The 24,821-nt window shown below is 35.9% G+C and overlaps 1 protein-coding gene and 1 pseudogene across 2 annotated transcripts in view; both read left to right on the forward strand.

Moving 5' to 3' along the window:
* The window catches only part of Supt3h (SPT3 homolog, SAGA and STAGA complex component), a 251,889-nt gene that overhangs the window by 182,464 nt on the left and 44,604 nt on the right, over positions 1 to 24,821 (forward strand). For both annotated transcript variants that reach the window (XM_090355553.1, XM_090355552.1), the window contains exons 8-11: positions 3,455 to 3,567; positions 4,293 to 4,400; positions 8,617 to 8,784; positions 16,117 to 16,227. In XM_090355553.1, the coding sequence (XP_090211679.1) occupies positions 3,455 to 3,567; positions 4,293 to 4,400; positions 8,617 to 8,784; positions 16,117 to 16,227 (500 nt within the window). The remainder of the gene's footprint in view (positions 1 to 3,454; positions 3,568 to 4,292; positions 4,401 to 8,616; positions 8,785 to 16,116; positions 16,228 to 24,821) is intronic.
* Positions 21,284 to 21,830, forward strand: LOC150047624 (large ribosomal subunit protein eL21 pseudogene; annotated as a pseudogene).

Below are 24,821 nucleotides of genomic sequence, written 5' to 3' on the forward strand. Positions count from 1 at the left end.
ACAGTGCAATTGAGCTATTTTTCAAATCATACTTTAAATTTAATTCACTTTAAAGGAACAGTTTTAGTGTGTTATCACACAGTAAAACTAAGTCTTTTTGTTTCTTTTTTTTTATTAGTAGTAAAAAGATTTGAATTCAGAGCCTTGAACTTGCTGGGCAGGCACTATACCACTTGAGCCATGACCCAGTTCTTTGTTGCTTTTGGAATGATTTCTTGCCTGGAACCAGGCTTAGATTATGATCCTCCTACTATGCTTTCCATATACTTGGGGTTGCAGATAGACCTCACCACACCCAGCTATTTGGTTGAGGTGGGGGTCTCACTAACTTTTGTGGGGGATCTAGCATCCAAACATGGTTCTCTTGATCTTTACCCCCTGAAATAGCTGAGAATTTCAGGGTTGTGACACTGTACTGGACTAAAACTAATAGTCTTTATAGTCTTCTAAGAGACTTTCTTATGAAAATTAGATTTTATTACTTTATGCTTTTGTTTTTACCACTAAAACTTATAGTAGATTAAAAATTAGAAACTGGGCTGTAACGCGGTGGCAAAGTATTTAGCTAACAAGTACAAGGTCCTAGGTTCAACCCAATACCAAAAAAGAAAAGACACAAGAAAAATCAACATGTTCTAATAAAATAATTGTACTGTAAATATCATCTTGTTTTCTGTAAGAAAAGAGATTTAGTCATTTCAAGTGTGTGTCCAGAAACATTTCATTATGAAGCCTTGTTAGAAGAACCTGCTTGGTATAACAAAACACTGGGTTGAGCCTGAGTCTGCTACTGTCAGATGCTACTTTATTTGGGGGTCACAATGGTGGACACATATACTTGTCCTTGCATGCGCAGTGCTTAAAGCCTAGTGGGAAAGTACTAATTCTGTCGCGTGGATGGGTAGAGCTGAACACTGACCATCCTCCTCCTCACTTTTTATCTAAGTATTTCAGAGCGTACTCACTGGGCATCTGCATCTGTGTTCCCACGGCCTGTCAATGGAGAAAGTGGGAAAAATGTGCTTTCTTCATCTTGTCAAATTTCTGCCTGTTGACTATAGCTTCACAGGTATTCCACAGATGTTAAACAAGTGTTCGTGAGCTGTTCCAGCTTACCAGTTAGATGGAATGTTGCATGTCAGATATTTGGAAGATTGGTTACCTTGGGGAGAAAGCTTAAAGGGGGGATTATCATAATTCTGCCACATTTGACAGCTTTGGAGATGTACTTTCATAACAGGACTTCATATTGTCTATGATTTATTTAAAAGAAAACCCTTCTGTATATGGAGTCCATGAAGATTCCATCTGTATGGATCAAAACATCATGCTTTGAGTTACTATTAAGTGTTCTATAGACCATTGGGTCCAGATTAATCCCAAAAAAAAAACCACAGTGGATTTTTTAAGGTATAGATTTGATAAAAATCTTCTCTATCAATCTTTTTTCTCTAGGTACTAGTTAAATAAGTAATGTCTAAGGATGGCCCTGTTTCAAATTGGTACTGCTTAGATATTTAGTAGAAGATACCATATGTTGTTTGGTTCCATAGAGATATGTAACTGCTATGTAGGCAGAAGGACATGATACATGTTTTTCATCCACAAAGAATATATAATCTGGTCTAAGAAATTAGAAGCACCAATGAAAGGAATGATCATTTCGGTAAATGCCTAACATGGGGAAGTAAACCTTTGGCTATGTGGGCAGGTTCCATGTGAATGAGCATTTCTTAGGAGACAAGAAACAGGCATGGGGCACTGCGATGACATACTCAAAGCTAGGTGTTCAGAGGTTCCTAGGGAAGTAATGTAAATACAGAGTGGAAGTCAATGTCATTTTGAAGGGTAGGCTTTAGAATCTTGCATATGCCTGTACCTAACTACTTAGAATGCAGAAGCAGAAGTATCTGGAGAATAAGGCCAATTTGAGCAAACTTAGCCACACTGTCTTAAACAAATACATTAACAAAATAGATTAAGGACCAGGCCACAGTGTCTCATACCTATCCTTGGAGCTACTCAGGCGGCTGAGATCAGAGGATCACAGTTTGAAGCCAGCTTGAACAGAAAATTCCAGGTGACTTCATCTCCTATTACTCACCAAAGAGATGGCCAGGAGTCATGGCTCAAATGATAGAGCACCAACTGTGAACAAGCAAGCCAAACAAGAGCTTGAGAGCTTGAGTTGAAGCTCATGTACTTGCACAAAAGAAGCAGGGACAGGGGTTTGAGCAAAGGGTACAGTTCAAATGATAAAGAGCTTAGGTCCTGGGTTCAATCCCCAATATCAGAAAGAAAAAATTAAAAAGTATCTGAACATCTTTACAATCAGAGGAAATATAACTAGTTTGAATCGGGTCAGTTGTCACTTTATTTCATTATTCTAAATTCATAGTCCTGAGCCTTTTCTACTAAATAGATTTTGAAAAGTATTGGAAATGCAGTTTTTCTCTATTTATTCCTCCCCTCCTTTAGAGTTTTTTTTTAAATATAGAATTGTATTTCTATAAGAGTAAATTAAAATTATCCTAAGCAAGGAACTTTTAGCAAGCTAAAGCCAATGGTAACGTATTCTGAAGTAATGTGAAAAGCAGTAAATGTGAGAACCCTGAGTTCAAATCTCTGTACTCTCCAAAATATTTAATTAATAAATGAAGAGTAGAAGAATAAAATGAAAAAAAATTAGAGTAGAAAATCTATATGGTAATAAAAGTTCAAAGACCTATTTTATCATTTATCTTTATCATTTTAGTTTTTATTTTTATATTTTTATAGTTTATTGTTATTTATTTTTTCTATTTTTATTCTTATGCATTTCTCAGGACAGAATATTTTTCATTTTATTATGGTAGTATGCAGATCAAAACCCTTTGAAAATTAAATTTCACTTATTGAGTTGAAACCCCTTTGTACAAGTAAAGATAATAATATTAAAAACAATTGAAAATGAAAACAAGCTATTTTTCTTTTTTGCTGTTTTTGTTTTCTTTCCTTTGTGTTCTGTAGATTCATTTATATGTGTTTGGGAAGGTATGGAGAGGTCTAGAAGGGAAAGGACAACGGGTAAAAAAATGCTACCATATGGTCATTGCACACTGTAGAAGTGAACTATAAGCTGTGAGTAGGATGGGAGGGAAGAACTGAGAGTGAAGGAAGGCATGACACTGTCCAAAAAGAAATATACTCTTTACCTGATGTATGTAACTGTAGCCCCGCTGTGCAACACCTTTATATTAACAATTTTAAATTTAAGTAGAAAAAAAGAGAACTTAAAATATACCCCCCAATAGGTTATATCATTTTCTAAATAACAAAAGAAGAATGTACATCATAGAGAGTCTCAAGTAAAATTGAAGCCTTTTCACTTTCAGTTTTTTCAATGCTGGAAATATGTATTTTCAAATAAACGAAAAAGAATGTAATTGAATTTCTCTATTTTTCCCATAACTAGCCAAAAAAGCTTCTAAATTTCGAGATTGGCTGGACTGTGGAAGTATGGAGATTAAACCCAATGTCATTGCCATGGAAATTTTAGCCTATCTAGCATATGAAACGGTGGCACAGGTAAGAATCCTAAACTATCCATCAAGCTAGTTTCTCCTCAGCTCTGTCCAGATCACTTCTTCCTTTCACCTCTGCACCACCTTTCATGAGAACATTCAGTTCTGTCCTGTGACACCTACATTTTTCTTAGTTCAGTTACATCTCTTAGTTCTGGTGAATTTAAAAAAACTTTCTGGCAGCAGTATTCTAACCAGAAATGGAATGCCCACATTCTCTTAAGTCCTCAACTTAATATCTACTTTAGAGACTCCTTCTTAGCTTTGAAAACCGCCTTTGAAAGAATGTAAGCTCTCCTGTGTGTGCTCACCAAACTTTGGTCTGGGATCTCTGTCCTCTAGCAAAGTTCTGCAAGTGTGGTGTGTGGGCCACATATGTCTGCATCTCCTTGGTGCATGTTCAGAATGAGAACTCCCTCACAACCCCTGAGAGCAGACCTGCAGAATTACAGTCTATGGGCTTAAAGCCCAGAAATCAGTACTTTAAAATTCTTCCCTAGTTATTATGAAATAAACTTTTAGAACCTCCCTCCCAGAGTCAAAATATGTCATTTGTATTCATGGATAAGTCCATGAATACAGTATTGCTCTTGTCCATAATATAGATCTTTAAGGCACATTGTATTATCAATACCATTTACAATGCATTGCATGTGGGCATGCCACTTCAGTGGCATTAATGATTATTTCCAGCTGTGTAACTTTATTTTCACTGCTCTGATCTTCTAGTTAGTGGATCTGGCTCTACTTGTAAGGCAGGACATGGTAACCAAGGCAGGGGACCCCTTCGGCCATGCCATTTCTGCGACCTTCATTCAGTACTACAACTCTGCTGAGGTAAGTAGCAGAAAATCGACTTCAACACACTAGCAAATGCTGTAACATATCTAGTATTTATATTCATAATTCCTTGAAAAAACTGTAAGAATATGTAGCCTTCAGTTAAAGGAATCTTTATATATTTTCCATTCAAACAAATATTTACTGTGTGCCAGGCCATGATAGTTCACTTAATATGCTGATTTTTTTTAACTTTTCCTTTGCTTCATTTGATTTTCCTAGTCTTTTAATGAAAGGTAAGTGGTTTCAGAACATTCCTTGTTTCCATGTAAAATGACCAACTGGTTTAGGTAACTAAACATTGGAAAAAGTTACTTATTTCTTTGTTTCTCAAATATGAAAACGTGAGGTTATAGTTTAGTGGTAGAGCACTTGCCTAGCATATAAAGGCCTAGCATATATAGGACTGAGAGTTTGGCCTAGTGGTAGAGTGCTTGCCTAGCATGCACGAAGACCTGGGTTTGATTCCTCAGTACCACATACATAGAAAAAAGCTGGAAGTGATGCTGAGGCTCAAGTGGTAGAGCTCTAGCCTTGAGAAAGTCCAAGGACACTGCTCAAGCCCTGAGCTCAAGCCCAGGACTGGCAAAAAATAAAAAATAAAGGCCCTACATTTTATCCCTGGTACAATAAAGGCAGAGTCTGAGTGAGAGAGAGGGAAATTGACTGTTGTTCATATAATAATGCCTGTCCTTTATTAATAAATGTCCATTTCATTTACTGATTCATCCATAAACTAAGTTAGAAAGGCTTGGTTCCATTCATCTTCAAGTTTCAGATTGGCCCTAGCATGTGAAAATCCTATCCACTATCGTATATATGTAACTGTAACCCCTGTGTACATCACCTTGACAATAAAATTAAATTAAAAAATAAATAGGGCCGGTAGCACAACTCAGTGGTAGAGTGCTCACCTCACATGCACAAAGACCTGGGTTTGATTTTTTCAGTACCATATCCACAGAAAAGGCTGCAAGTGGCACTATGACTCAAATGGCAGAGGGCTAGCCTTGAGCAAAAAGTGTCCAAGGACAGTACCCAGACCCTGAGTTCAATCCTCGGGACTGGCAAAAACTTAATTATTTTAAAAATTAAAAGGAAATCCTACCCTTTTCTGGTTTGATTTAGGTTCCAGAGATGTTACCTATGAAGATCTATTTTTTAAAAAGGCTCTTCTTGCCATGCATAAGGCTTTACCGAATAATGCACCACTTTTAGTTTCCAAAATATTCTCATAAATAGCATTTGCCAATAGTTCACCTTTACTTATGAAAAGCAATTGCGTATAGTTCAACCTGTTAGCCATAGAGAAGCCAGTGAAATGTATAATCTGAACATGGCACGACTGTTTTACACCATTATTTTGATTACAAACATTCACTTTCTATTAACCTCTGTTGGTGAGGACAGTGGCTCAAGTTGTTTCTAAGAAGCTCTAATGAATCTGTAAACCCCATGAACCCAAGGTTTTAATATTTCTGTTAATACTTAGAAAATATACAAAGACACACACCAGATAGCATCTTATCACAACCCCAAATTCACTTGACATCTTTTCATAGACCTTGGACAGTCAGTTTGCTTGGAATCCAAGTGGGAATTAAAATGTTTATGCCTATTAAAAATCCATTTTTTTCTTAGAAAAGGTCATACATCATTATCAGTCAACAAACTTTACAAGTCCCTAAAGTTTACTTAGTTGATTAAACACTATTTGTTTTCTTTATGTTTCAAACCCAAATTATGATGTCAAAGAACACCCTTTAAAATGTCTTTGATGCGTTTTCGCTTTATGAATGTGTGTATAGTATGCTTTCCATTAACATCAGACAAATTTGTTGTAACATTTCTAATTGAGGAAATTTACTGTGAACATAACAAGCCTAGTTTTCCCTTCACATTGAAGTGATTGCTTGCATGGCTAGGAAAACTCCCCCAGCCCCCTTCCCTGCCCCCCCCCCCACTTGGTTCTCCAGGGTGGCCAAGCCGCCCTGGGCAACTGCTCAGCAACCACAGCCGCTGTTCCCAGCTACACTGCAGTTGAGAAAAATGTCCTATGTGTACTGGGTTTCCTGGGCTCTCTGGGAGGTGGGAACATGAGCATCCGAGAGTGTTCTGATGGAATGTTAGTGTAAGCCTCCGGCTTTTTCCTGGCCTGGCATACACCTTTCCTCCTCTGTAACAGATAGTCAAAGTGGCCATTCATCATGATTGTCTTCCTTCCTGCCCTGAATTCCCTGACAAAACACACAAGAATGCCATTGTAAAGCATTGCAAGTTAGCAACCAACATCAAGGGTCTACACATCCAGGAGTTTACTAAATGAGATAGAGATCTGGAGACTGTCTTGAGCTTTGTTCAGGAAGATGGAATGATTTGTAAAACAAACAAGCAAATTTGTGAACAAACAAACAATTCAAGATAGCATATATACCAATTTCCAAATGAATGGTCCAGACTGAAAGTACAGAGGTTAAATTAAATAGAGAGAGACAGACAGACAGACAGACAGACAGACAGACAGACAGACAGACAAACGGACGGACAGACAGACAGACAGACAGACCAGACCAGATAGACAGACAGACAGACAGACAGACAGAAAGGGGGTGGGGAACCAAAGCCTTTGGGAAGAAAGCTGAGGAAAGTTGAAGACTGAAAGTAAAAATAGGTAGAGTCCTCTGTGCCTCATAAGTACAATTGTACAAGGTAAATTTTTAAAGTGATGAAACTATTCCTGCTTAAGTTCATAGTAGGAATAATAGGGAGCTAAATTAAAAATTAAGGTCCAGTTTGTACAAAATCTTTCACTCCTAGAGTTATTAAGGAACAGCTGGAGAATTCTTAGCTTAAGGATGATAAGTTAAAAGGGATATTTTAATAATATCCAAATGGCAGTGTCACATTTAGTGTTTAGTGGTTTGGAATTAGAAACTCAAGGTCATGGAGTTGATACTAAGACCATGTATCTAAAGGAATATTGGTCTTTTTTTTTTGCCAGACCTGGGACTTGAACTCAGGGCCTAGGCACTGTGCTTGAGCTTTCTCAAGGCTTTCTCAAGGCTAACACTCTACCACTTGAGCCACAGCACCACCTCTGGCTTTTGCTGTGTATGTGGTACTGAGGAATCCATTTGTACATGCTAGGCATGCACTCTAGGCCACACTCCCAACCCAAAGAGTACTATGCTAGAGCACTACTAACTACATTAGACTGCGCTACTTAAGCCTGGGTTCCTCACACTAGAGTAGCAAATTTATTATTAATTCAAGTTAGTTTTCTAATTTTTTAACATGTGGTTTATATACATATAGATGCAAATATTCCAAAAAATCCAAAATATGAAAGAATTCTGACCCCAAGCATTTTGGATGAGGGATACTCAACCTATACCTTATTTCTTCAGAAACAAGTCATAGTAGAACACCTAGGTCCCTTCTCTCTTTATTGCTGTTTCTAGACAAGTGGATAAGGAAAAGCTCTTGAAATCAGTATCTGTACTTCAGGGTATTTCAGTCTTACCTAGTTTATTTTACTACATTAGAGAGGGTATGGCCAGTAGATAGGATAGGCACTATAGTTGATAGGATACAAAAAATATAAATTGATAATAAAATTAAGGGAAAAGACAGGGGTTTATATATGCCTGTGAGTTCCTTAGAAGCCAATATTTTTCTATTGTTTTAGTTTTCAAGCATCAACCTGTATACAAATACATCTAGAAAACATTTAGAATGTTTGAATATTGGAAAGAAGAGGCTGAAAAAACAATGGTTTAGAAAAATTTGAGTTACTTCTACATGAAAGAGGGAATAAGAATAAACTTGCAATTATGGCCAAAGAAACCATACAGGCAAGGAGAGAAGGGAAAGGCTAGAGGAGCACAAACTTAATGACCCTACTTGTTACCACTGACAAATAATGTCTAGAAGGCATCCAGTTTGGGGAGAGAGTTTAGGGGTTCCTTTTGAGACATATAAACCTGGATACTAACAAAAATTCCAAACACAAATATCTATATTTTACCAGGACAACAGAGGTTTTAGAAGATACAGGTAAGGAATTCTGAATATGTGAATTAAAAATTAGAATTTTAGGAGCAAGTGGAGGCATTTCTGTGGATTAGATGAGAATAAATAAAGTTATAAGGGTCATCTAATGTTACTATAAAAGATCTGACGCTTAGGTTCAAGGCCATGTCTCTTTGGGCAGGGGTTTTGCATCAAGTCCTGCCCAGACTCCCCTGAGAGCACGCCTCCTCCCACGCCAACAGCTCCATCGTCTGGATCCCAGCACTCAGGGAAAACCACATCAGGATCCCTCGGGAATGGGAGTGCTGGGCAAGATGCAGCTAAAACTAAGCAGAGAAAAAGAAAAAAGGTCAGTGGGACTTTTCTTTTTCCTGGTGCAGAATGAACAGAGTTTCAGATACATGAAAATTTTGCTGTTTTTCTAAAGATCAAGTTTTTAGTATCATCCATTTATAGTCACTCATAGTCAATGACATTTTAAACAACTTCCTTTTGGATAAAACAAGATGATTATATTTTTAACTTTTTAATTGTAATGTATAGAGGGGTTACAGCTACATTCACCAGTATTTTCTTATAAAATTATTCAAACATAAAGAGGTTTAAAAATTACAGAATGAACATTATATCTACCACTAGAGTCGACAGTTACCTTTTACTAAATTAACTGTGCATTTACTATATTTACATTTACAATATCCATTTAATCATCCTTTCATCTATCCTCTACTTTTATCCTTTTTTAAAAAAATATATTGCAATACCAGCTAGAGACATCAGTACATTTTATACCCAAACATTTTATTATGCATTATATCTAGTTTGTTTCTTAAAGTAAAGTTTATGCACTGAACTATTTAACGCTTAAGTATACCATTTAATGAACTTTCACCTGTGTTTTTGGGAAACTCCCAAGACATAAAATGTCAACTAATAGTTCTCCCAGCCTTCGTATTTCTTCCCAATTCCTGGCTCCATCCTCCAAAATCACTGTTTTGATTTTTTTATTCTGTTCTACGATTTCATATATATTTAAAAAAAAAAAAAGACAATGTGCCAAGCACTGGGGGCTCAAGCATATAATCCTGGCTTCTCAAGAGACTGAGATCTGAGGATCATAGTTTGAAGCCAACCTGGGCAGGGAAAGTCCATGGGATTCTTAACTCCAGTTAACCAGCAAAAAGCCAGAAGTGGAGCTGTGACTGTACCCCTTCCTCCTGCCTCTTCTCCCTACCTCCTCCTCTCCCCCCAAGGACTAGCCTTGAGCAAAAAAGATTGAGGACAGTGCCTAGGCCCTGAGTTCAAGCTCTAGTACCAGCACATACAAACAAATCCTATTGTATTATATTGTGTATAGTCCAATATGTTTTAAGTGTAATCAATTTTCTTTAGTATTAGCTAATATTCCATTGTATAAATATATTGTTTTATTCATTCTCATGTTAACTAGTGTCCAAGGTATAATAAATGAACCTACTATAAATATTCTTATATTGGGCTTTAAGATCAAGTATTTTCATTTCTTTTTTATTAAAAGCTGGGAGTGAGGTTCCTGGGTCATCAAATTGGGTATGTGCTTGATTTATTTTTTAAAGTAAATATAAGATTTTTTTTTCTGCAGTACTTATGTCATCTTATACTTTGACCAGCAAAGCCTAAGAGTTCCAGTGGTTCCACATCCTGTCAGCATTGTTTTTTAGCCATGTAATGGATTTTTGATGATAACTAATAGTGGTTTCCTTGACTAATGTTGAATATTTTCATATTTGATTGGCTCATTCCCTTTCACAGTTCTTTCTATAAAAGTATCTCTCCAAATTCTTCACTCAATTTTTAGGGGGTAATTGACTATTACTAGCAATATGAACAAGTTTCTTACGTGTCCTGAATAAAATTCTGTTCCCAAATACATATGTTTTACATACTTTGATTATAGCTTAACATTTTCATTGGTTTTAATGGTGTGTGTGTGTGTGTGTGTGTGTGTGTGTGTGTATAAAATAGAATTACTATCAATTTGTTATTCCAGTATTTTTTCTGCCCCATTCTCTTGTCTCCGTTTTTAAAACTCCACATGAGCTATCTTAGTTATTTAGATATTGTTCAATAGATACATGATACTTATTTAATTTTTTCAATATTGTCTTTAGCCTTCAACTAAATATCTGAATGATTTTGGTCTCCACTAGGTATAGGTCACATCTTGTGTTTTTATATGTCTACAAATTTTTAATTATAGACACGGTGAGGAATAGACTGTAAGCATTATAAGATTCTGTTATATTTCCATGAAGAGAGCTTGTGATAATGGTAGGGGTACTAGTATGTCTATCTTAAATGTTTAACAGAGGATTTACTCTTGTAATTTAATCTTCCAGTTTCTGTTTGTTTTTGATCATTCTTCAGTACTTTTGTGTACTTATTTTTTATTGTTATGCATATAGTTTTACATACAATCAGTACATTGTAAACTGTGTGCCATTACAAGTAATAGAACTATACCAAAATAGAATTTTATAATCAATACTAAGAAAATTTAGATTTCAGCCTCTGGTTTTGTCTTTCACTCACTGAATAGTAGAACTCATTATTTACTTGTTAAGGGAAAAGTTGAGTAGTAACTAATTGTTGTATTGTAAAGCAATTTTAAAGTACTTCAGTTTCAGTACTGTCAACCTGTAACTACTCTCTCTTAGAAAATAAAACTGGGAGAAAAACCCCTCTTCTATGGGCTTACTTTCTAAAATATGTAAGGAGTTTTGATTGTCCTAGTTTCCTAGTTACTAAGTTTTTTGAAATTTTTCTGTTGAATTTTTATATTTCCTTTTTTTTTGTGGGTTGGTGCTTAAACGCGGCCTGGGCACTGTCCCTGAGCTCTTCAGCTCAAGGCTACTGCCCTACCCTTGAGCCAAGCCCCACTTCCTGTTTTTTAGGGGTTAATTGGAGGTAAGAGTCTCAGGTCCTTTTGTGCCCAGGCTGACTTTGATCCTAGAACTCAGCCTCCTGAGTAGCTAGGATTATAGGCGTGAGCCACCGGCACCCGGCTTTCCTTTTTATTTTGTTAAAAACTATTAAAATTGAGGTGTATTACAATACAATTTGGAGCTAAAAGTTTTATCTAGATTCTCCCAAATTCTAAATTAGTGCTACCAAAATAAATATACCATTTCAAGGGCACAGATTTTTTTCTGTCCTTTGTATATTCAAACTCCTGCTGTACTTTTTTTCCTCTCACTGGAAACTTGAGCTACTTCATGCTATTGTTTATTGTATGTAAAATATAATCTTAGAGAATACATAATTATAGATAGAACGGAGGAATAAATTTTAAGACCTTTTGTACAGTGAGGTAAATACTGCTATTGATGACCTATTGTACTCTTGAAATATGTGAAACTTGTTAATTACATAGTCTCACCAAAAAGAGAATATTATAGAGGCAATAATTTTCTAGCTAAATTTAATTGTTCTATATTACTTATACTTAAAAATATCCTCTCACATAAAAATATACACTGTTTCCTGTCAGTATAAAACAGTAAATAAAAGCAATTAACAAATAATAAAGTCCTTTCTTATATATCAACTGTGAATAGTAGAAGCAATAAACTTTGGAGGATAGCTATGCCTATGATACGTAACCTTGTGAATATCTTTTAATTCTTACCTAAACTTGGAGGAAGGATTGGGAAAGTTTAGATCTTTTCTTAAAATAACTTCTCTGGTTTTATTTTTTCTTTAAACTGAATTTTTTTCATTTTTTTCAATTGTAATTAATAGAGGGGTTACAGTTATATTCACCAGATAGAAGGAACATTACTTAACATACATTGATACCCCTGGTCGTGTTTTTGTCCCCATTTCCCTCCCCTCATCTTGTTTTACCCCCTTCCCTTTCCTATTTCAAATAAATAAACATACAATATACTAGATTATAAGGTAAGATACTGTAACAATATGAGAATAACCAAGGGACAACAAAAGAGATGAGAAATAACATAGTACCTTAAGAACAACATTTACTCATTATATAGCTCTTGTTTCCATCCTGGAGGCAAATTTAAATTGTTTTAAGTTACTACAATTTAACAACTGTCATCTTGATTAAACTTTGAAATAACAAAGTTTACTATAACTACATATCATTTAGCCATCTATGACCCACCCTCGGATATGGAAGGGGGGAAAACAAGATGAGAGGTGGGGTGGGGGGGAGGGAAATGGGGACCAAGACATGAGAAAGGGTATCAATGTATGTGAAGTAATGCACCTTCTATCTGGTGAATATAATGTAACCCTTCTATTAATTACAATAAAAATATGAAAAAAACACATTAAAGAAAGCAAATTGGTAAATTTAATATTAATTTTCCCTTAACAACTTTAAAGATAGGCTATATCTTTAGTTTGAATAGATTACAAGTCCAGTGGTAAGGCACTGGATATATATATATTTGGACCGGAAGCATGACCTAGTGGTAGAGTACTTGCCTACATACATGAAACCCTGGATTCGATTCCTTGGTACCACATACACAGAAAAAGCAAGAAGTGATGCTAGCCTTGAGGAAGCACAAGGACAGTGCCCAGACCCTGAGGACTGGCAAAAAATGAAGATATATATATATATATACATATATATGGAATCTAATCTTAAATCAAAAGATTTCCTTCCAAAGAGCTCAGTGAACAAACCATAAAAATGGAGGAATGCAAATGGCAACTTCATTTATTACTAAGGTTAACTGATGCTAACATTAGATAGGGCAGATGGACTTGCAATTGGCAAAATGGAGAATCCATAACATTTTTTACAAAATTGAATTATAGAAAATATAGCATGAGCCAACAAGGCCTACTTACTCATTTCCTTGTTTTACAAATAACATTCACAAGGTAATTTCTGACTTAATGATTTTCCTGTGGTTCATGTGGGTTCCTGTAACAAAGTGGTATAAACTGGATTCAGTGTAATTCTCACATGTATAAGAAATGTATTTCTCACATTCTGAATACTGGGAAATTCAAGATCAAGGCACTGGCAACTCATTGTCTAGTGAAGGCCCGCATACTGGCTCATGGTGCAAAGAATGAGATCTTCACCCTCCTCACCAAAGGTCCGTTGTACTGATGAATTTGGGGTAAAGATTTCAGTCTTAAGAATTTGAGAAGAACACAAGATAGGAGTCATAACAGTTTCTTACTTCAGTGTTCCCAAATGTTTGCTTACCATGCAATTATTCTACAAGCTTTTGACCAAAAGGTTATAATAAAACTTATTAGAGAATGTCCAGAAAAAGTTATAACCACTATTGACCATTGAGGATATAAATGAAAACTAAATTTAATTTGTAGGGAAAAAGCATGAAGTTAACAGAATGCCACTGAGAGGAATATAGTAGAAGGACTTCCCGTTTTTGCTTTACTACTCAGGGTAGTCCCCCCGTAATGTCATTCTCTCTTGATTTTTCACTTGAGTTTCTACCAGAAAACTTATTCTTTAGAATTCAAACTCAGTTAAGGATTTGTATGAATAAAAAGGAAATCTCATTCTCTTTCATAACTGTTATACCAGAAGGTGGATGTGTCTGTATTATTCACATTTATTTCATAGCCTACAGTAGAATCTTTGTCCTCATATTCTAATACATGTGAACTGGAAAAAAAACTGGAATGAGAATTGAGAAAGCCATCAAAGAAGCCTATAAATACCTTTGTCATTGCCGAAGCAAGAGTTTTGATCATCTAATATGTGTTGTGATGGGCACAGGAGGGATATTATTTGGAGTTCTGTTGGCATGACACCCTAGAGTCATTCCTACTCAGCAAATATTTCATTGTTCCAATAAAAAGAATCAAGGTTTGCTTTTTTGTATGTCTAGTTTAAATCTTATTCTGTTTACCCTCAGATAACTAGCAGATACTTGTGAGGATTTTAAAATTATTTTACTAGTTGGTAATAAGAAAAACATGCACAGGGCATTCAATTATATTTTTAAGACATAAAAGAATATATATGAAGAATAAGTTTCCCTGTAGGCCTTGTCTTCCAGCCACCCACTTTCCCCATGAAAACAGCACTATTACTGATTTTGGACATCTGTACCCTGATAGCGCTACCTCATGTTCAATGAATATGTAATAGATCTTTTTAATGGGTAGTAACTCTGAGCCATTTGAATGGATGGCTTGCTTTCTTCCACATGATATATCTTGGTGCTTTATAAGAGTGAGTAGAACAGCTTCAGATGTGATTACCATGGTTTCTCTTTTCTGAGTGGGTGTATCATGGATATTATTTTCTTTAACTAGTCCCTCATTGGTAAGCATTTAGTTCATCAATCCACATAGTATCATAGTATTATTTTGCACCTGTGTAATGCATCTGTAGGAAAAAATTCCTAAAGTTGAAATTGCTAGGCTAATTGCTGGGTTTTGCATCTTGAGATGATTTTGCCAAGTCACAATTCATAGAGCTTACAACCTATAGAATTATCTTCCCTAGAAAGAATTATGAGTTAAAACTGTATATAGTATGAGAAAAAATATGTTTATAATTATCAGGAAAACAACTAATATAAGTTAGGTAACTACAAATGAATTCTAGGCCATGGTAATAATAATGTGCAGATTGGATATTTCCTTCTCCTGATTATTTAGATACTGCTTAGTGTGCTTTAAAATAAATTGTCTTACATTTCAAGTACATGGAAGTTCCACTCTCATCCTATGTGAATAACGATGTAATAACAGTCTGATACTATTTATGGCTAGCATGTGGCAGGCACTGTTCTAAGTAGTGTCTATTTCATCTTATTTAATTGTCACAACAAATCCTATGGAGTTGTTATAATCATTATAATTTACAGATGAGGAAACTGAGGACCAGAGATATTATATAATTTGCTAGAGCTGGCAACTGGTAGGGCTGGGATCTAGAGCCAATGTAATTACATAATTGAAACCCCAGAACTTGTACATAAACCAGGAGACTATAATGAATTTTCTGGAAATACATAGCATATACATACGTTTATATCTCATATCTTAGTTTGTACCATTAGTGTGTATAATGTTTCTTTTTCTTTTGCCATTTTGGGCTTTCAAACATTCCTTTCAGTAGAGGAGGTAGATTAAAAACAGAAAGCTTTTCTTTGTGTTTTATCCTAAGACACCTAGAAAATTGGGAACCAAATTAAATGGTCTTTTTGACAGTATCATAAATAAATATGTAGCACTTTTCCATTTTTCACTACAAATTCATGACCCTCAAGATATTTTAGATATATACCCAGGAATCTCCCAAGAAACATTTATCATCATAAATGTTTAAATGTTTTTTAAAACAAGAGCTTCCTGTGGTTCTTTCAACAAGCTCCCATGACACTTGTCATCTGCGTGCGAGTGGCTGCATTCCCCTTACCTTGCCACAGAGGGTTGGGTTAGGTGAAATATTGTAGGTATGAAGACTGCATTTGGTTGGTAGGCCTGCTATGAAGGGTCATGGAAAGGTCGTCCTGGATTTGTTAATGAAACTCTCATTTATATGTAGTAGATGATGATGTTGCATCCTAAGGGGAAAAACGTTCCATTTTATAAAGGTTTATTTTCCTGTTTTATGCACTGTAGTCCTGTTGTGTGTTTTTGATTTAGTAACAATTTATGTGTTTTTCTGTCACAGAGCACTGCGGCCTGTGGCGTTGAGGCTCACAGCGATGCCATCCAGCCCTGCCACATCAGAGAGGCTGTGCGGCGGTATGGCCACAAGATTGGCCCCCTTTCTCCATTCACAGTACGTAATAACAGAGTTATAAGAAGTTATATTTATAATCTGAAAGAATTTTGATTTTCAAGTGGTCAAATGAAGAAGCAATGGAATTGTTGAAAGCAATTTGTGGTGGCCGTAATTTTGTTGTAGAAAAGTGGCATAATTCGCAAGGGAAATAAAAGTCATTTTTGTCTTTTTTGGGGGAAGGGTAATTTTTTTCTACAAAATATTATTTTCTTTCAATTACATATTAAGCTTGTTTGTTGGAGCTGATATTTTCTATTTTCCAAAGCTTAGGTTTATAAAACTTTTTGTTAAATTATATGTATCCAAATATTGCTAGAAGCGTTTTGTATTTTAAAATTGGTTAAACTGGCATTACCACTTCTATCAGATGTCCTTCTCCTAAACATACTTTGAGTTGGAAGAAGAAAAAATGATTTCCTTACTGCCTTTGAACTAGGCTGAACTGCAGACCGGCTTTCACATCTTCAAATGATCTGAAAGCCTATAATCAGGGTTTTGTTTTTTTTTTAATGGAGAATTAAAGACTTGATATTTCAGCATTCTGTCTGAAGAAAGTATGTGTGTCTATGTACATGTGTCTGTGTATGTATGTGTGTGCATTAATTAAATGTTCTACTGAAAGCGGTACTTCAAAAAATTTTATTAATATTAGCAGAAGTTTCTTGAAGTCTTTTTCTGTTTTTAAGAAGTTAGTTTAATATTCAGAATGTAATGTTTGATTTATATAACAAATGAGCAGTAAAATTGACTTTGGGGAGAAAATTACATTAATTTACCAATCCAGAGTATATAAATAGCATAATTTATAAACAAGTAATAAATTATATTGTATGTATTTTTACCTAGGAGAGTGGAATTAGCTAATTTTTGTTTAGACAAGTAATGAGTTTTTCTGCATCATGTTTTCTTTTTGTCTTTATCTCTAAACTCAATGTCTTCTTTTCCTTTCTTAATCCTGTTAGTTATGAATTCCGTGAATTCTATATGTTATTTAAGAATGTGCTTTACATATGTCTCTAGAAATTTTTCATAATGGTGACAATCATTTTTACTTCTTTAGCATGATATTTTTTTGTCCTGCCAATGGTCCCCAGGGCTTTGTAAGCATATACTTCACCACTGAACTGCCTCTGCAGACAGAACATGATATTAATGCTACTGATGAAAGCAATACATTCTTTTGCAGGAGTATTTGTAGTCTTGTAACTAAAACAAAAGAATGAAAACAAGTATCTTTTTTTTTTCCAACTTGCTAGGTAAAGTTACTTTAGGCACTAAGCCAAAAGGAAGATAATATTTAGAAAAATATGTGAACTGAAGTCAGGCCCAGGGACTTATCTGTAATCCTAGCTACTCTGAAGGCTGAAATGAAGAAGACCACGGTTCAAAGTCAGCCCGAGCAGAAAAGTTCAATAGACACCTTCTCCAAAATAACCAAGATGAAACAATGCTAGAGGCATGCCTAGCAAGCATGAGGCCCTGAGTTCAAACTCTAGCCTGTAGTTAATTAAATCAATAAGAATAAAAGAAACTGGCTTATAAGACAAATTTAAGATTTAAAAAATCAAATCCATAGATAAGATCCAAATAATGACCAGCAAATTAAGAGAGAGAAGAAACATTTAAAAGATAGCAAAAGAAACACGATTTTTGAGATGTAACCTAAAAGTGATTTAAAAAAAAGTTTATAATGGAAATGTGTATAAGGGGATAACTTCATAGTTACTCAAAAAGAAGTGGTGTCTATTTTGTTGTTTTTTATTTTTAAATAGACTAGCTCGATGGAAACTATCTTAACTGATGATTTGCACATTATTATGTTCATGTCTATACATGTATATGTTCTAGAATGCTTGATATTCATGCATTACTTTTACAATCTAGGCATATAGTTGATGGTAAAAATGTACTTAATCACATGTTCAGATAGAACTTAAGCTAATTTTTATCTAATAAGCATATAACCAATGTGCATTTTAAATTCCTAAATATATCTGAAAAATAGAATAGTTCAAGACATGTAATAGCCACTATGTTAGAAGACAAGAAAGTCAGATTTGCTCAATCTTCTCCCTATTCCCTGTTATATCCTGAGCAACCTGATTGACTAGACACAGTTTCATGATATATATCTGCCTTTAAAAATTAGTAAAGTAACTCCTTGAGGTGGGATTGATTCACAGGCTGTGTGTGCTAGTGGTAATGACCACTGCCCTGACTCCCTCATACTTCCAGCTCCTAAAACGAGTAGTAAAACACCTTGATGGTAAAATATGCTTTTGTTCATTTCTGTAAGGTCTTTTATAATATCTGAGTTGTGCTTCAAGCTTATGTAAAGCTTTGATCTGCAGTTCACATCAGTAGAGGAAACATGGTCACCTCTAATAATCATAGAGTAAGATTTCAACTTGTATGCAAGAAAGTTGAGCTGACCTATCTCCAACATAAAATTTTCTGGGAAAATTAAAATGCTAAAGAATAGTCTTTCCCATCCCATGTGTAATAGTAATAGGATATTTTTGCTTTATTTAATATTTGATAACTGATGATGCTGAGCATTTTCCAGGCTTACTAATAATTCGTATTTCTTTAACTTTGCATTGTATCTTCCTATTTTTCAATAAGGCATTAGTACATTCGTGTGTGTGTGTGTGTGTGTGTGTGTGTGTGTGTATGTGTGTATGCACATACACATGCACTGCTCCTGGAGATTGAACTCTGGGTCTGGGTGCTCTCCCTGAGTTTTTTCACTTAAAGCTGACTCTCTACCACTTGAGATATAATTCCATTTCTGGCTTTTTGGTGGTTAATTGGCGATAAGAGTTTCATAAACTTTCCTTCTCTGGCTACTTCTAAGTGTGATCCTTACAGCTCAGCTCCTTGAGAAGCTAAGATTCTAGATGTGAGCCACCTGCACCCAGCAAAACTTTTAAGCCATCTATAAATTATACACTGAAACACCTTTTATTAAATTTGTTGTAGACACTTCTCTAGTTCCTCGTTTATCTTTTACTTTTTTCTTACTGATATTTAGATGTGTGTTTTACCTAGATCATCATTAGTTACAAGCAGCTAGTGGTTGTGCCTGTAGATACCTACCTTGACACTCAAGCCTAGTTCTCAATGAGAAGTGCTGTAAATGTCTGATATAAACCAGATCTGTAATTTTGAAATACAGAGAAAGGAAACTGATGAGTGAGATGACATAATCTCATGTGTAATGCCTAAATTTATTTCACCTCCTCCTAATATCCAACTATTATAAAAATACATTGACCCAAAGGGCACAGTGGCTCTTGTCTGTAATCTTAGCTATTCAGGAGGCTGAGATCTGAGGATTATGGTTCAAAGCCAGCCTGGGCACTAAAGTCCGTGGGACTCTTACCTTCAATTAACCACCAGAACGCTAGAAATTGCACTGTGGATCAAGGAGTAGGGAGTATCCTTGAGCTGAGGAGCTCAGGGACAGCACCCGGGCCCAGAGTTCAAGATGTGTGACTGACCAAAAAAAAAACAAGACAAACAAACAAACAACAACAACAACAAAAAAATATATATATATATGGATAGAGAGAGTAGAGAGAGAGAGAGAGGGTGAGAGAGAAAGAGAGAGAGAGACCCTAAGCTTACATATTATCAGGTGGTATTCTATTGAACTAGAATATGAGAACATAAAATTACTCATCTAAGCATACTTGTGGTAGCCATGACATTTTAAAGCTAGCTCAGACACTAAAGGCATGGTTCAAGTGATAACTTGCATTATAAGCCAAACAACCTGAGTTCAATCCCCAGTAACTGGGCATGGTAGTGGAGGGAGGAGAATGTGAGGGGAAATAGAAAAGCCAGAGGAGAGAGAGAGCAGGAGCAACTGATAGAGCAAGAGAATGAACTAGCTAGGTCTTGAGAGCTAATCATGATTGACATCAAAGAAGACCACAGTATATCCACAGATACCTTTTAAGTGTATGACAAAACTAACCCTCTGAGGTTGTTCTTATAGCATTATTCAGAGATATTCCTAATACACTAGTATGCATCAAAAATAGAAAATCTCCTATAAAAACTTTTCACTTTTTTTTTTTTTGCCAGTCCTGGGCTTGAACTAAGGGCCTGAGCACTGTCCTTGTACTTTCTCAAGGCCGGAGCTGTACCACTTAAGCCTCAGCACCACTTCCGGCTTTTTGCTATGTATTATGGTACCGAGGAATGGAACCCCGGTCTCGTGTATGCTAGGCAAGCATTCTACCACTAGGCTAAACTCCCAGCCCGACATTTTATTTTATTTTTTTCCCAGTCCTGGTCTTGAGCTCAGGGCCTGAGCAGTGTCCTTGGACTTTCTCAAGGCTAGAGCTCTACCACTTGAGCCTCAGCCCCACTCCGGCTTTTACTCCCGGCCTTATTTTATTTTTTTAAAGACAAAAGTTACATACCAGACTGCTTTAACTATTTTGGTGTAGAATTTCACATTGATGAGTGATTCTAATATGAGAGCATGCTCAAATTTGGTGTTTTGTTTTGTTTCTTGTTTTGCTTTGTCTTTTGTTTTGTTTTGCTTTTTTGATCAGTTATAGAGCTTGAACTCTGAGCATTGTCCCTGAACTTCAGCTCAAGGCTAGCACTCTACCACACTGAGCCACAGTGTCATTTCCAACACATTAAAGTTGTCAGCATTTGCTGTTTACTCTAAAGTATTAAATGTCACACAATTATAATACCTTTCAATGTTAAGTATCAGATAGAAACTGATTTAAAAAATTCCTAAATATGTTTTTATTTGAAATAAATCTTCTTAAGTGTGGGGGGAGTACTAAACCTTACCAATTGGAAATGAACACTCGGTTAGCTCACTTTATTATCAGAAAGCAATTAACATGTACTATGTTTGTCATTTTAAACAACACCAAAATTGAGTGTTCCATGGGAAAAAGACAAACTTTTTGTGGAATTGTTTTTAATTTTAAATATGGCAGGTGGAAGTAAAATTTCAGTTATGGAATTTTGTTACGTCAAATCATATGAAACTGCAGTTTTTCTAGGTTATAAATAGCTGAGTGTCAGAAATTTTTGTATACGGCACCGCCATCTTCTAGTAATTTGCCAAAATGACGAACACAAAAGGAAAGAGGAGAGGTACCCGGTACATGTTCTCTAGGCCCTTTAGGAAGCATGGAGTTGTTCCTTTGGCCACATACGTGAGAATCTACAAGAAGGGTGATATTGTAGACATCAAGAGAATGGGTACAGTTCAAAAGGGAATGCCTCATAAATGTTATCATGGCAAAACTGGAAGGGTCTACAATGTTACCCAGCATGCTGTTGGCATTGTTGTGAACAAACAAGTTAAGGGCAAGATACTTGCCAAGAGGATTAATGTGCGTATTGAACATATTAAGCACTCTAAGAGCCGAGATAGCTTCCTGAAACGGGTGAAGGAAAATGACCAGAAAAAGAAGGAAGCCAAAGAGAAAGGAACCTGGGTTCAGCTGAAGCGCCAGCCCGCTCCACCCAGAGAAGCACACTTTGTGAGAACCAATGGGAAGGAACCTGAACTATTAGAACCTATCCCCTATGAATTCATGGCCTAAGAGATGTTAAAAAATAAATAAAGATCTCCGGACTATAAAAATGAAAAAAAAATTTTGTATGGTCCAATTGTGTTCAATTTAGGATTATTCAAATAATATTGGAAATGTGAAAAACAAAGAGCAGAAAAGTTGGGGAAGAAACTTTATTTGAATCAGCAGCAATTGTGGATTAAGTAATACTTCCAAGAGAAGTTCTTTATCTTCGTCATCATACTTAGTCCTCAGCACACTACAGTCACATTAATGTTTTCCTTCCCATTTATAGGGAAGGAAGCTGAAATATAAAGAAATTTTAAGTGACCTGCATCTGATCAGACAGCAAATAATAATGCTGTTTGTGGGGATAGGAGAAATATTGTATGATTCTAGAGCCATGAGCCTCTGTGATTTTCAGAAATCCTGCCACTCACTTTCCTACCCCAGGTTGGCCTTTCTTCTCAGTCCTTTGAGTGGTCTTGTCTTGAGAACATGAGGCAGCACTTCCTAAACTTCACTGCATGGCAGCAAGTCTTCCAAAATGTATTAAATCTCCTTCTTGAATCTTGAAGATTCATATTAGAAAACTTAGTCAGTAAGAACAATAAGGGTATTTTAAATAGCAGATATTTTGGACATTTTCAATATTATATCCCTCACTCCCCACTTCATTTCCATCTTTTATTTTACTTACATTGCATTGTGAAGTGTTTTATTGACAAATACTGCAGTTTAAACATAAAATAATGTTCTTTGCAGACCTGCAGTTTCCTTGGCTCAAAAAAGAAATAGTAGAAGTACTTTACTTAAAAGTTGTTTTGCCATCTAACAAATGCTTACATTTCTGCACTTGTAAATTATTAGAAGATCTCATTATGTGAGTTTCTTATCAAACATTAACTCTTCATAGTTGTCTGGAAACTGTTTTTTAATGAATCTTGAAACACTATAAGCTACTCAAGTGATCCCAAAGGAAATCCCAGTCACCTGAGAATCTTTCTCTCACAAATATTTGCTTAACGTTAGAGGGTCAAATTTATTTTGCTTTGCTTTTGAATCTAAACTTGGAGAACTTCATTACCAGCACTATTTTTTCTGTTATTACAAGCATAACAGCGTGATTGTGTGTTGCCAAACAGAGTTGGTACGGTCATGTTATATTATAAAACTGTTCAATATTTCCAGCCCAGAACAGAAGAGAAGAAAGATCCCACTTTACTTGATATCTCTGCAGCATTTTCTTTTGTTGGGGCAGCCAGTAAAACTGTTTACAAGGAATTGTCCAAAAAACATCCTTCTCTATTAACTACTAGTATCCAAATGTGCTTGAGTTTGCACTCACTAGCTCTTTGAGGGTCATAGGAACGAGGATTAGAGTCCAGGCCAGCCCCTGGCAAAATTTCATCCAGAGCATCTAAACATCTAAAAAGCAAAACAAAGTTTTGAGGTTTAACTTCTTCATCAACAGAATATTTCCAAGATAAAACAATGGATAACAGACAAGCTTTATTCTGAATGGCACAAAACCAACTGGCATGGAGCCTCTAGAAATACTCCAGAGAATGCTCATATTCTCAGGAACATAACTACAAAAAAGAAACCTGTATCTCTGATATAGGACAGGACATGGTTGAAGTGCCAGTGGGAGATGCCAGCTGTGATTTTCAGGCTTTTCTCACTACAGTTTTCCCTCCAGTCTTTTCTTTCAGCCTGTATTTATTGTGAAAGGTATACTGTTGTCTGAGGAAGGGAGGAAGAATTTGAACACAGATGGAAAAAAACTAAACACGATGTCGCCAAAGTGAAACCTTTTGAGCAGAATATTCTCTAAGGACTAAAAACCTTGAAGTTTAAGTATTTACAATCTTCTGGAGCAATGGAAATAGAACAGGAAACCCTTTTGGGTAAGTCCCACAAATGAAAATCTCTCTTTAAAAACAAAATAGTTGGAGAAACTAAAACTAAGTTGAACTTTCTTTTTGTTTATTGACACAGTCTCTTTGTGTTGTACATTCTAGTCTCAAAATCAAAATCTTCAGCCTCTCAAGTAATAGTATTATAGACATTTACTACCATACCCAACTGCACTATTTTCAAATTATACTCTTAAGTCCAGGTATGGGAGCTCATACCTCTATCTCTAGCTTCTCAGAAGGTTTGAGAATAGGATGATCACCAATTGAGGCCAGCCAGGCAAAATGTTAATCAAGACCCCATCTCAATCAGTTAGCCAGATGTTATGGCCTATATTTGAGATCCTAGCTTTTTGCAGGGAGTGGGGTGGGAGGGGTCATAGGAAAGAGGATTATAGTCTAGCCAGCCCCAGGCTAAAACTCAAGACCCTATCTGAAAATTAAGTAAAGCAAAAAGGAGCTGAAGGTATGGTTCAAATAGCATAGCAACTCTCAAACACACTCAGTCTTAACCAATCAAATCCCAGGTCTACTCTATAACCCGCTGCCTCCCCCTCCACCCTTGCCACCCCCCAAAAACCCTCTCTAATATAAAAAATATTCACTTGGCTTAGTAACTTGCTTGTGTTAAATCATGCAAAAATACATTTAATTTCTCTTTTTTTTTTTTTTTTTTTTTTTTTTTTTTTTTTGTCAGTTGTGGAGCTTGAACTCTGGGCCAGAATGCTGTCTCAGCTCTTCAGCTCAAGGCTACCACCCTACCTCTGGGCCTGGGAGTTGTCCCTGAGCTCTTCAGCTCTAGGCTACCACCTTACCCCGTGAGCTACTTCCCATTTTCTAATGATTAATTGGAGATAAGAGTGTCAGGGTCTTTAGTGCCTGGGCTGGCTTTGAACCTAGATCCTCAGATCTCAGCTTCCTGAGTAGTTAGAATTGCAGGCATGAGCCACCGTGCCCAGCCATTTAATTTTTTAATTAATATTTACATCTAAATTAGGTGGATCTTATCAAATAACTTGTTAGTTTTTTTGTTGTTGTTTTTGAGGGTTTTTTGTGGGTCATGGGGCTTGAGCACTGTCCGGCCTGGGCACTGTCTCTGAGCCCTTCAGCTCTA

The sequence above is a fragment of the Megascapheus bottae genome, chromosome 22 (genome assembly GCF_031878675.1).
Source record: "Megascapheus bottae isolate mThoBot1 chromosome 22, mThoBot2.hap1, whole genome shotgun sequence".
Classification (NCBI taxonomy): domain Eukaryota; kingdom Metazoa; phylum Chordata; class Mammalia; order Rodentia; family Geomyidae; genus Megascapheus; species Megascapheus bottae.